General features: G+C 38.1%; 1 protein-coding gene across 4 annotated transcripts in view; it reads right to left on the bottom strand.

Annotated features, from left to right (window-relative positions):
* Nucleotides 1–13960, bottom strand: part of PARD3B (par-3 family cell polarity regulator beta) — a 995854-nt gene that overhangs the window by 406007 nt on the left and 575887 nt on the right. For all 4 annotated transcript variants that reach the window (XM_078071225.1, XM_078071227.1, XM_078071226.1 and 1 more), the window contains one exon: nt 2786–2971. In XM_078071225.1, coding sequence (XP_077927351.1) covers nt 2786–2971 — 186 coding nt within the window. The remainder of the gene's footprint in view (nt 1–2785; nt 2972–13960) is intronic.

Genomic DNA, 13960 nt, shown 5'->3' with positions numbered 1-13960 from the left:
TCACAGAACAGGTGGCAATTTTCTGAAGAGTAACAGTGGATTATTGCAACAGCAGAAGAAGAATAAAAAGATACTTTCTCTCTTTTTCTGGTTAATCAGATTTCTTGTGAGCAAAGCTTAGTCCTCTACCCTTTACTCTGCAAAAAGTAAACAAGACAAATGGATACTAAACATTCAGAATAAGGCTAAATTCATGATTGATGCCTCTTACTGTTTAAGATCAGCTATAAATATGCTGTCCAGTGGTTTTTAGTGGTGTGATTGTCTGACTCAGCAGACCAGTGTCAGGAAAGAAATTTACATAAATGGAAAGTGAAATCTTTCTTCAAGAAACAAGACGGTTAGAAACTGCTTAGGTAAGGAGATGCTCACTTACACAAACATGGATATACATATTAAACCTACTCTCCAATATCTGCTTGAGCTTAAGTTATTGCCCATAAAGAAGCTAAGATGTTTGCTTTTAATTTCCAAAAAATCATTTCAGTTCCAATTTTACTTGGAATAAATTCTGCAAACAGAACTGCCCTTAGGTATAAGAAGAATAGTATCAATCTGGTATCCACAAGCATGACCAAGACTCATCCTTAAACACAGCACATGTTTAGATGTCTTGGCTAAGGGTGACAAGCATGATACCAGACAACTCCAGGGTAACAGTTCCTGATCTCTAGGAATATGAACGGATGAGATGAAGGAGGTTTCACTGCAGTGCAGTGGAGTGCAGGATCTGAAGTCAGACTGCCCGGGTTCAAATCTTAGTTTAAGCAATTCTTGGCTCTGTGACCATGGGAGAGGCACTAAGCTCTGTAATCTGCAATTTCCCTATGATGGAACGGCATGATAATCATCCAGTGTAAAAATGAAGAATAAAATTAGAGAATCCACCTAAAGTACTTATCACTGCACCCAGCATACATTAAGTGCTAAGCACAATGAAGGTTAATCGCTGCTATTGTTATTACTACTATTTTCCTTTTGCTCCTGGTTCTGCGCATCTGAGCCAGATGGGAGAGTTTGACAGACTGAACCACTGGCCCCAACTCTTCACCTTTCTCTGGACTCGCACCTTTGCCACAGCCTCATCAGGGGTGGACTCTGTTTCTCCAGGCCTTGACCTTGGACTCACCCACATGCCTGCTTTGGTCAGAGGCGCCCATGCACACGTGCATGTGTATGTTGTGTGAGCGGATCAGTGCCTAGGATTTAAGAGGCTTCACTCTTTGCTGCTGGCCCTCTGCCACCTCAGGGCATGAGAAGAACATGGTCCAGCTAGCACGCTGGTCCTGGGTAGGTGAGGTACACGGAGGACATTCAGACCTGCAGACGTATGGTGTGACAAGAGACAGCAGCCTGAACCACAGCCCCTTTGGTTGTCCTGCAGAGCCATGAGGGGCGTAAAGGCTTACTGATGTAGGTTACTGAAATCTTGTCATTATTTATTATGCAAAAAAAAATTAACTGATCCAAGGAGTACATTAAAAAGTTGTCTACCCACAATGAATTTCTTATTTCCCAAGGAAAAAAGGCATTAGCTCAGTGTCTAGGTCTGAAACAAATGTGGAATTATAAGTGAGAAGAGACAAAGGCTTCAACAAAGCCAGGATTCCAGGACCAGAGATGCTCCTGTAAACTCTACTTAGGCCTTCTTGGCTTTTGTTTAGGGAGGGTCACGTGTGATTAACAACAGATTATTTTTAAATGGCTAACATTTGTTGAAAGGTTCCCATAGGCACCGTGCTAGACAATATGCATACGGTATCTCTCTTAGTCCTCCTAAGAGCACTAGGAGGTAGGCTCTATTAATTTTACTCATTTTACAAATGAGGAAACTGAGGCATACGGAGACAAGTAACTTGTCCGCATTGACAGCGGGTGAGAGTAGTCTGGGCAGGATGCAAACTCAAGAAGCCTCATGGCATGGCATGAAATGATGATGGTGGGGAGGAGAGCTGGCAATAAGCACAAACATGGTTTCCCTCCCTCTCTAATCACTTTGCTGTTTTAATCACAGTGTGTGTGTTAATTTAATCCTTAGGACACTTGAACTAGGTGTTACCTATTATGCACCCTCCAGAGATGAAGAAAGGGGAGCACTGCAGGTCAAGTTCCTAGCCCACTTTCCCATGTGGCTAGCAATGGTGTGCTAGTTGGAGCACATGGAGATGAAGCTGGATTTGAACCCAGGCAACCTAGTTAACCATTACACTATGTTAATAGCAATGATCACACTTCTCACCCCAATGTGAAAAGGCAGAATCACGTTCTTTCCTTTTTTTTCTGGAAATCTGTAAGCTTTTCCAAGTTCAAAGGCAAACATGCATTCCTGGCACCATGGCTATCTTCAAGTGCATATAATGTGATAAATAACCTTTAATTTACACTACAATCATTCTCAGGCTCCACTGAGCTTTCATTCTTGCAAAAGCAATTTCCTTATTTGCTGCCTTCATGTTGACTTGTTTTTAGTTTTGTTTTTCTGAATGTATTTTTAGGTTCAACTCTGTCAGGTTACAAATTCAGAGGAATCCTAACAGAGTGATAAAAGGAATGGAAGAAAGAGTATTAATCATGATGGGTTTAGAGAACAACGTCTAGAAAATAAAACTAACCACACAGAGTGTGAACACAGATGACTGTTGCCCAGATCTGTTCACACATACACTTCCTGCACCTGCAGGAGAGCCTTGTGGTCTCACGTCTTCAGACACTCTCTCCACCCAGTTCCCAAACAGCCACATCTCAAGCACCTTCACCCTGACAGGCAAACAGCAGTCCTACTGACCTTGAAAGCAGCACCTCCATGGATGATGGATTTGATAAAAATTCCCAAGTCCGTTCCAGTTTCTCGAGATTTGTTCCCTTTCAAGCTCACGCCAAGACCAGCAGAACCTGAATCATTCAGGGGGATCTCGAAGGTGAGTTGCTCAGTTGTTTCCAGTGAGAGTGCATAGCAATCAGGTTCTCCTTTCTGTTGAAGTATACATGGAAAGAGTGAAGGGAAGAAAGCAGATTAGTGTTTACACCCAAATGGCCACACACAGAGGCAACTGGCAAGACAGTTTGATTGGACCTCTAACAGGCTGGTCTTCTCTCTCTACAAAGGGCCACCACCATGTCCATGGGTGGTGGAAGAGTTCTTGGGAGTCATATTTCCCGATGGCCAACAGAGAGGATCCTTTGGCTAGGTGGAGTCATGCCATTTGAAACATCCTGAAAATATTTGGAAATTCAGCAGAATAGTCTGAATAATTAAAAAGGCTGGATATTACTTAGGGGATCTTAAGTACCAGAAAAGACCTTAGAGAGAAGGTGATCTTAATATCTTCATTATACAGATGAAGAAACAGAGCTTAGTGTAGAAACATGCTAAAATTTTGGGGAAATATTTGGCTTGTATAATTTAAAACACATTATTTACCATGGAAAAAATGTTCTTGATCAAGAATGTCAACTGGATAGAGAGAACTGAAAAAAATGTTATCTTAAACTTAGGGAAATGTGATTTATAATGAGAATCACTGAATTAAACTTCACTTTGTCCAACTCATGCCTTAAGTTTGCTTCTTTGATAGTATAACTCACTGGCAATCAGATTTTGAACCTAAACAAAAATGATAATGCACGACAAACATTTGTGTCCATCTAGCCACAAGCACAGCTGTTCTCAAAAAAATAGAGTAACAGTGTATGGAGGCAACAGGCACACTTAGGGTTCAAGTTTCCAGGGAGAAGCATAAGGTTAATCATACTTGGCCCCTGATGTTTTCAAATATACAGCAGCGACTACAGAAAAGTGCTGTCCACATGATAATCTTTGCAGGTGTCCCTACTGCATCCCTCCCAAGCTCGCAGAAACGTGAAACTCGGCCACAGTGTTTAACTGGAAAATTTGAAAATGAGATAGCCCTAGAAACCTTCAAATCATTCTAGGTCGGTAGTTCTTTCCTCTCTGTAATTATGTCTAGAAACTCTCATCTTAGGGTCACTTCTATAAAATTGCGTATTTTAAAAATGACTGTGAATGTCTGAATATCAGTCACCAAATAACAACTATAAAATGGGAAGTCGCAAAGAACCCATAATTAAAACAGGATTAAGAGACTGATCATTGCCAGACCCACTGACCTAGTATTTTCAACTCCTACCAAAATAGAGAAAACCCATGTCTACCTTTAAAGAAATAGTTCCTTCATTTAATTTCACTGTAAATGAAGTTAGCTATAAAAATTTGGACAATAGGTGGTTTCAAAGAAATGAAACTTTACTGCTTGATTTAATAAACCCATTACTAGTTAGTTCTTTTAACAAACTCATTATATTATTATCTAAGAAGCATCCTATTATTTGATTCAAACTAGCTGTCCGTTTTTCCCCTCCATGGGAATGCCATAGTTAAATATGAAAAGTAAACTGTTAGCCTTCATCTTTGTCTTCTAGAATGTCCTATTTAGAACATTTGATAATCATTTATGTTTCCCGGTCTCTCTGGGGTTTGCTTAATTTTAGTCTAATAAAGTTCCACTGAATTAAAGTACAAATTAAAGAACAGCTGTTCTTCCTAGAGGTTTGTGAACACCATTTTAGAGGAAGACTAGAAGCTTCTTTGGCTTTTTATCTACTAGAGACAAAATGACACAAGGCTAAGTTTTGCTTGAGTAATGTTTTCAAACCACTTTATTCTGTGATCAAATATGATTTCTTTGGCAACTGTGTTTAATTAAGATTGACAATCACTATTTGTACCAACACCTTTCATTTACTACATATGTGGTAAAAACAAAATAGAAACCAAGTGATTTATGGCTATCTTTTCATTTGTGCGTATGTATTTCATTTTTTTGTTTTTATTTTAATTCCAGTTAGTTAACATACAGTGTTATATTAGTTTCAGGTGTACGATATAGTGGTTTAATACTTCCATACATCACCCTGTGCTCATCACAAGTGCCCTTCTTAATCCCCTTCACCTATTTAACCCATCCCCGCACCGACCTCTCTGGTAACCATCAGTTTGTTCTCTATAGTTAAGAGTCTGTTTCTTGGTTTGTCCCTTTCTCTCTTTCTTTTTCCCTTTGTTCATTTGTTTTCTTAAATTCCACATCTGAGTGAAATCATATGATATTTGTCTTTCTCTGACTTATTTCACTTAGCATAATACTCTCTAGCTCCATTCACATTGTCGCAAATGGCAAGATTTCATTCTTTTTGTGGCTGAGAAATATTCCATTGTACACATATACCATATTTTCTTTAACCTTTCATCAGTTGATGGACACTTGGGCTGTTTCCATAATTTGACTATTGTAGATAAAGCTGCTATAAACATCAGGGTGCATGTATCCCTTTGAATTAGTATTTTCGAATTCTTGGGTAAATACCCACTAGCGCAGTTACTGGATCATAGGGTAGCTCTATTTTTAACTTTTTGAAGAAACTCCATACTGTTTTCCAGAGTAGCTGCATCAGTTTGCATTCCCATCAACAGTGCAAGAGGGTTCCCCTTTTAAGTCCCTGATACCTGACAGCCAGAAATAGAACAACAAAAACAATCTAGTGGCTAACAATGGTTCTAAGTGCTTTACACATATTAACATACTTACTCTTCATAACAACCCTATGAGGAATATTATCATGCCCATTTTACAGATGAGGAGACTGAAATGCACAGCAGGTAAGTACCATGATTACAGTCCATGAGACTTGACAGTGTTGGGGCTTTGTGAAGTCAAGGCAGTGTGGTTCCTGTGTCAGACTCTTAACTGCTATGCTATGTCTCAACCTCTGTGAACCACTATGACTTGGCCTACTCACAAGAAATCCCAAGACTGATTCCCACAACGACAGTGAGACACAATGCAATTTCACGTACTCTACTCAACTATAGTTCTGTTTTATATCTTTCTGACACTATATCAGGCTCAAGGCATAATTAGTGGCATTATCATTGCTATTCACCCAATGGTGAAGGAAGCCATTATAGTAGTTAACATAGCCATTTCCTCTATTAGAAATAAATGTCCCTTTACCTAATATACAAAAAAATCAATATGCTGAATGTCTTCCTTCAATAATCTTGCTTCAACAAAGAACTCTAAAAATTAAACTCAAATCTTGCCAGACAACATTTTGGAGAAGAGGAATTAAGGCCTCACAAATGCCCCAAATGCAGGACCTTAGTGATAGGATGACCCCAAAGGCAATGACATACCCACATATCCACACTTTGGATCCTCCCTTGCTTCCTATCTTTCAGACAAGAGCTCTTTCTACAATACCCCTTGCTTTTTACACTCACAATTATCCAGAGGGGAAAAAAATCGAGATGCTGGCATAAGAAAGGAAATCTTGTGAATTTCATTTTTTTTTTTTCTTTTCATTATTTCTTATTCTTTGCCACTGGAGGCCATGTCTCTCGATACAAAGTCTGTGAGGTTCCTTGAGCCAGGCCCAGGATGGATGCCCAAATGCCCCTAGCGCATATGTCTTGGCCTAATGCCCTGGTACCCACCCAGGGCCAGCCTTTCAGGGTCCACAACTAAAGCTTTCTCAGTCTCAGCAGTACTGAATTTTGGGGCCTGATAATTCTTTGTTGTGGAAGGCTGTCCTATGCATTAAAGGACAGTCAGCAGAATCTGTGGCTATTACCTACTAGATGCCAATAGTACCTCCTTCCCCAGTGATGATAACCCCAAATGCCTTCAGACACTGCCAAATGTCTCCTGGGCTCAAAATCACTTCCAGTTGAAAACCACTGCCCTGTACAGTCAACTTTAACTGCCAAGTACTGTCAAGTTTAAGGCAACTGCCAAGTATGGTCAAGTTTAAGGCAAGTAGGGTCCAGAGAAGTATTTGGGATTTCAGTGTTGCCTGCTGATATGTTCCCAAGTACCAGAAAGGGACTAAGTCTCAGGCTACAGGTTTTTGACTGACCACTTAGTTGGTCACGGATTTCTGCACTTAGTTATGTCTCTGGTTGTATGTCTCTCATTATATGGCAGCTAATTTTCTAGGGGAAGAAATACGGTCTTTGGGGGATTAACAGAGTAAGAAAAGTGATAAATATTGAATTTATTGGTACATACACAAAATGCTGACTTTTATTAATATAACGCAGAAGAAAAATTTAGCCTATCAAGTGGTGTTTGTTAGGTTAGTTATGCTTCTGTATATGCTGATTTGTACTTTTCTTATTTATTAAGAATCATAGACTTCTATAAAATAGTATTAACATAAAGACTTCTACTCATGTGAGAACATAACATTAAGTATAATAATGTATGTGTACAGTACATTTCAACTATATAACATATACACTATCTACATATTGACACCTACCCATCTACCTATTACCTACCTGCCTCACAACCCTGCCCCATCTCTCTGCATATGTGTATATGTCTGCATAGAAAAAAAAGATAGTTATCCACTGGCACTGCAATATGGACCACAGTTTCCTTCTTTATAATTTTTCTGTGTTTTCTAGACATTTATCCATCATTATAAAAAGATAAATGTTTTTGAAAGGAATTTATGAAGGTATAAGAACCATTTGCTATATTATTGCACGGCCAACTAGAAAGATGTAAACACATCTCTATAATGACACACACGCATGTTTACACATATGCATTTCCTAATACTACCTATACTATATGTAATATGTATTACCCTACAGTAGTATATATACTATATGCATTCTTTAAAACTACATAATATATAATGTGTATGTGCATTCTCTCTATACATATATATGCATGTGTGTTTATGTGTGCATGTATGTGTGTAGTACATTTATATCCCTCTTAGATTGCCAATGACTTCCATGTTACTAAATCCGATGGTCAGTTGTCATCTTTTATCTTTCCTGATCTACAGGAGCATTAGACCAAATTGATGAAGCCCTACTTTTTGAAATATTTTCTTTTCTTGGTCCCAGGACATCACTTTCTTATAGTTCATCTCCCGATTCATGGTAGACTCCTTTACAATTCCCTTTGCTGATTCTTCCCCATCTCACCAATCTTTAAGTGTTAGTGTCCTAAGAATCATTTTTGAAGTTACCTCACCTAATTTCATGGTTTTAAATATTATTTACACACTCATGAGGCATAAATTCCTATCTCCACCTCTCTCCCCTAAACAAGACTCACATAACCAATTCTCTAGTGAACGATTTTATTAGGATTTCTACCTTGAAATCCTCATGTCGAAGCAGATCATCCCTTAAACCTGTTCCTCCTGAGCAAGTATAGGGAACTGTATTCTTTCAGACATTCTAGCAAGAGACCTCAATGTCATTGTTGACTTCCTTCTTATCACACACTCTATATCCAACCCGTCAGCAACTCCTGTCAGCTCCACTTTAAAAACACACCCAGGGTGCCTGAGTGGCTCAGTCAGTTAAGCATCTGCCTTGGGCTCAGGTCGTGATCCCAGGGTCCTGGGATCGAGGCCCACATCTGGCTCTGTGCTCAGCCAGGAGTCTGTTTCTCCCTCTTCCTCTGCTCCTCCCCCTGCTTGTGCTCTCTCTCTCTCTGTCTCTAATAAATTAATGAAATCTTAAAAAAAACCAAACACCCAGAATTCTATCACTTTAACCATCTGGGCCACCACTGCTTCTCTCCTGACACTCTCTGTACTAGTGTCTCCTTTCTGCCTCCCTGCTTCCACTTTTCTCCTCTTCAGGATATTTCTCAACACAGCAGCCAGAATGGTCCCATTAAAACAAATACTCAAAACCTTCTGGTGACTTCCCACCTCATTCAGAGAAAATGTCAGTGTCCTACAAATTCTAAGCTGAGTGCCCTGACTCTTCTCTCTGCTCATCTCTACTACTACTTATCCTATGCTTGCTGCATTGCCTTTCTTCTTTTCTTCAGTACATCCTTCATCCTTCATGCTTCTGCCCCAAGACCTTCGCAGAACCTCTTCTCTCTGCTGTGAATGCTCCTCCCCTAGATTCCTGCAGACCTCCTTCCCTCACTACCTTCAATTCTCTGTTCAAATATCAATTTACTAGTGAGGTTGTCCCTGACCATTCAGTTTCAAATTGCTTAAATGCCCTCTCAATACCACCCTACCCATGTCTACCATCCTGCTTTTCCTCCACAGTACTTATCACATATTGTATACGTGCTTACTTTATTTTTTTTTAAATTTATTTATTTATTAGAGAGAGAGAGCTTGGGGGGCAGGAGGAGAAAGAGAGAGTCTTAAGTAGACTCCATGTTGAGCATAGAGCCCGACTCGGCCCGATCTCACGAATCTGAGACCACCACCAGAGCCAAAACCACTTAACCACTTAGTCGTTTAAACAACTTTACCACCCAGGTGCTCCTGCTCATTTGTTTTTGTTTGTTTGTTTTTTTCTTTTATTATGTTTTTAATTTTTAACTTTATTTTTAATTTTATTATGTTTTTAATAGGGTCTCTTGAATGCGGGAACTTTTACATTATTCTGATTCTTTTTCCACCAATTTATTGCCAGTGCTTAAAACAGTGCCAGACTCAAAAATAGGCACTGGATAACTATTTGCTGAGTGAATAAACATACATAGATAGATATAGATGTTTGTGTGTATGTCCAACAGTATGTGCTTGTGTATATGCACACATGTGTATCTGTAAATACATATTTGTGGGTTGTATACATATATATGTAAATAAATAAACTGCTGGTATCACATTTGATTTCTACCATTCCAGATTTCACTAATTTAAAGGTTTATAAATTAGTTCTTACATTAAAAATAATTATAAAAAGCACAAAGTATCATAGTTTTAAGAAACCTTAAAAGTAACCTAGTCCAATTTCCCTTTTCACACAATGCTTCCAGTTCCTAGGAGAGATGATAACATAGCTCAGTGTCAGCATCAGATCCTCAATGAAGGCATCAAGAGGTGTTATTGCTACCAATCTGTGATGAACACTGGACTGCTCATGGTTTTAAATTATAACATGTACTTCAAAACTTTACTGAATACTGCAAACAGCAGTATTCATGGTACATTTCATCAAGTCTGGGAAGCACTGTGATCCAGTACCCAAAGACACATCAGCCATCTTTCTGTCTGTTTACCCTCCAAGCAAAAACATATATGTGTACACATACACCTATAAACAAAAGTTTCATGAAACAATACTTAACCAGAGCGCAATGCCTTTTAGTGATTTCTATGATATCTTATTTAATTTTTAATTTGGTCACAATCCTCTATACTAATTTCATAATCCAATACTGGAACATAATTTTCAATTGGGAAAACACTGAAATTATTTATATATATATATATATAATTTTATTAAATAAAAAAAATAAATGAAATGCAAAACCAAATGGAGAGTAAATTGTTAACAGGTATAAGTAAAATTAGATATATATGTATATACATATATATATATTGTTTTTATTAAATAAAAAAATAAATGAAATGCAAAACCAAATGGTGAGCAAAATGTTAACTGACTTATCCTAATTTTTATAAGTCATTTTAATGTTTTATCCTAACCACCCCTAGCCTTAATTAATCCTTTAATCTCTTTTATACAAATTTTCTTCAAGTTCTTACAGCTGCTGTTCTGTTATCATAATTAAATATATTTTACCTTATCCCTCCCATCCAGTTATGTCTTTCCCTATTTTTCCATTCCCTCACTTTGTTCTCTGTAATACTATCTCTATTCCCAAGCACAATGAATAACCTGTTAGAGCTGGAATAAAGAAATGAGATTGGCCCATTCTGGCCTGAGTGACAAGAGTCACTCTTTGCAAAACATAGTGATCCAACAAATTTTTATCAAGCATCTCGTATGTATGCAACATTGTTATATGAAGTGGCCAGTCTACATAGAGATAATTGGCAAAAAGTGTACTGTACAATATGCGAGGGCCTTTCTGTTTCATTCACAGAATTATCTGGAAAGGGAGAGTCGAATTTAAGAATAGGAAAAAAGAAACAGAGGAATCTACATAGTTGGACCTTGAGAGATATACTAACCATTTTTATCAAACAAATATCATGGAGAATAAAGAAGCTAAGAAAAAGAGAGATAAACAACTACTGGATCATGAGGGGAGAATTCGAGAGATAAGTGATACCATAAAGCAAAACAACATTAGAATAATTGGGATCCCAGAAGAAGAAACAGAGAAAGGGGCAGAAGTTATATTGGAGCAAATTATAGCAGAGAACTTCCCTAATTTGGGGCACGAAACAGGCATCAAAATCCAGGAGGCACAGAGAAACCCCTCAAAATCAGTAAAAATAGGTCAACCCCCCGACATCTAAAGTAAAACTCACTAGTCTCAGAGACAAAGAGAAAAATCCTGAAAACAGCTCAGGACAAAAGGTCTGTAACCTACAATGGTAGAAACATTAGATTGGCAGCAGACCTATCCACTGAGACCTGGAAGGCCAGAAAGGACTGGCATGATATACTCAGAGCACTAAACCAGAAAAATATGCAGCCAAGAATACTATATCCAGCTAGGCTGTCATTGAAAATAGAAGGAGAGATCAAAAGCTTCCAGGACAAACAAAAACTAAAAGAATTTGTGAACACCAAACTAGCCCTACAAGAAATATTGAAAGGGGTCGTCTAAGCAAAGAAAGAACCTAAAAGTAACATAGACAATATACTGTAACAGTCACCTTACAGGCAATACAATGGCACTAAATTCATATCTTTCAATAGTTACCCTGAATGTAAATGGGCTAAATGCCCCAATCAAAAGACACAGGCTATCAGATTGGATAAAAAAAACAAGACCCATCGATATGCTGTCTGCAAGAGACTCATTTTAGACCCAAAGACACCTCCAGATTGAAAGTGAGGGGGTGGAAAACCATTTACCATGCTAATGGACACCAAAAGAAAGCTGGGGTGGCAATCCTTATATCAGACAAATTAGATTTTAAACCAAAGACTATAATAAGAGATGAGGAAGGACACTACATCATAGTTAAAGGGTCTATCCAACAAGAAGATCTAACAGTTGTAAATATCTATGCCCCTAACATGGGAGCAGCCAGTTATACAAGCCAGTTAATAACAAAATAAAAGAAACACATCGACAATAATACAATAATAGTAAGGGACTGTAACACACCCCCTCACTGAAATGGATGGATCATCTAAGCAAAAGATCAACAAGGAAATAAAGGCTTTAAATGACACACTGGACCAGATGGACTTCACAGATATATTCAGAATATTCCATCCCAAAGCAACAGAATACACATTCTTCTCTAGTACCCATGGAACATTCTCCAGACTAGATCTCATCCTGAGTCACAAATCAGGTTTCAACTGGTACCAAAGATTAGGATCATTCCCTGCATATTTTCAGACCACAGCACTTTGAAACTAGAACTCAATCAAAAGAAGAAAGTTGAAAGAACTCAAATACATGGAGGTTAAAGAGCATCCTACTAAAGAATGAATGGGTCAACCAGGAAATTAAAGAAGAATTAAAAAACTTCATGGAAACAAATGAAAATGAAAACACAACTTTTCAAAATCTTTGGGATGAAGCACAGGCGGTCCTAAGAGGAAAGTACATAGCAATACAAGCCTTTCTCAAGAAACAAGAAAGGTCTCAAATACACAACCTAACCCTACACCTGAAGGAGCTGGAGAAAGAACAGCAAATAAAGCCTAAGCCCACCAGGAGAAGAGCAATAATAAAGATCAGAGCAGAAATCAATGAAATAGAAACCAAAAGAACAGTAGAACAGATCAACGAAACTAGGAGCTGGTTCTTTGAAAGAATTAACAAGATTGATAAACCCCTGGCCAGACTTATCAAAAAGAAAAGAGAAATGACCCAAATAAATAAAATCATGAATGAAAGAGGACAGATCACAACCAACACCAAAGAAATACAAACAATTATAAGAACATATTATAAGCAAGTATATGCCAGCAAATTAGATAATCTGGAAGAAATGGGTGCATTTCTAGAGATGTATAAACTACCAAAACTGAACCAGGAAGAAATAGAAAACCTGAACAGACCCGTAACCAGTAAGGAAATTGAAGCAGTCATCAAAAATCTCCCAACAAACAAGAGCCCAGGGCCAGATGGCTTCCCAGGGGAATTCTACCAAACGTTTAAAGAAGAATTAATACCTATTCTTCTGAAACTGTTCCAAAAAATAGAAATGGAAGGAAAACTTCCAAACTCATTTTATGAGGCCAGCATTACCTTGGTCCCAAAACCAGACAAGACCCCATCAAAAAGGAGAATTACAGAGCAATATCCCTGATGAACATGGATGCAAAAATTCTCACCAAAATACTAGCCAATAGGATCCAACAGTACATTAAAAGGATTATTCAGCATGACCAAGTAGGATTTATTCCTGGGCTGCAAGGTTGGTTCAATATCCACACATCAATCAACGTGATACACGACATTAATAAAAGAAAGAACAAGAACCATATGATCCTCTCAATAGATGCAGAAAAAGCATTTGACAAAGTACAGCATCCTTTCTTGATCAAAACTCTTCACAGTGTAGGGATAGAGGGTACATACGTCAATATCATAAAAGCCATCTATGAAAAAACCACAGCAAATATCATTCTCAATAGGGAAAAACTGAGAGCTTTTCCCCTAAGGTCAGGAACATGGCAGGGATGTCCACTATCACCACTGCTATTCAACATAGTACTAGAAGGCCTAGCCTCAGCAATCAGACAATAAAAAGAAATAAAAGGCATCCGAATCGGCAAAGAAGAAGTGAAACTCTCACTTTTTACAGATGATATGATACTGTATGTGGAAAACCCAAAATACTCCACCCCAAAACTGCTAGAACTCATACAGAATTCAGTAAAGTTGCAGGATATAAAATCAATGCACAGAAATCAGTTACATTTCTATACACCAACAATAAGACAGAAGAAAGAGAAATTAAGGAGTCGATCCCATTTACAATTGTACCCAAACCC

This window comes from Halichoerus grypus, chromosome 4, assembly GCF_964656455.1.
Source record: "Halichoerus grypus chromosome 4, mHalGry1.hap1.1, whole genome shotgun sequence".
NCBI classification, from domain to species: Eukaryota; Metazoa; Chordata; class Mammalia; order Carnivora; family Phocidae; genus Halichoerus; species Halichoerus grypus.
The sequence above is the reverse complement of the archived record's forward strand: the minus strand, read 5'-3'. Positions and strand labels throughout refer to the sequence as shown.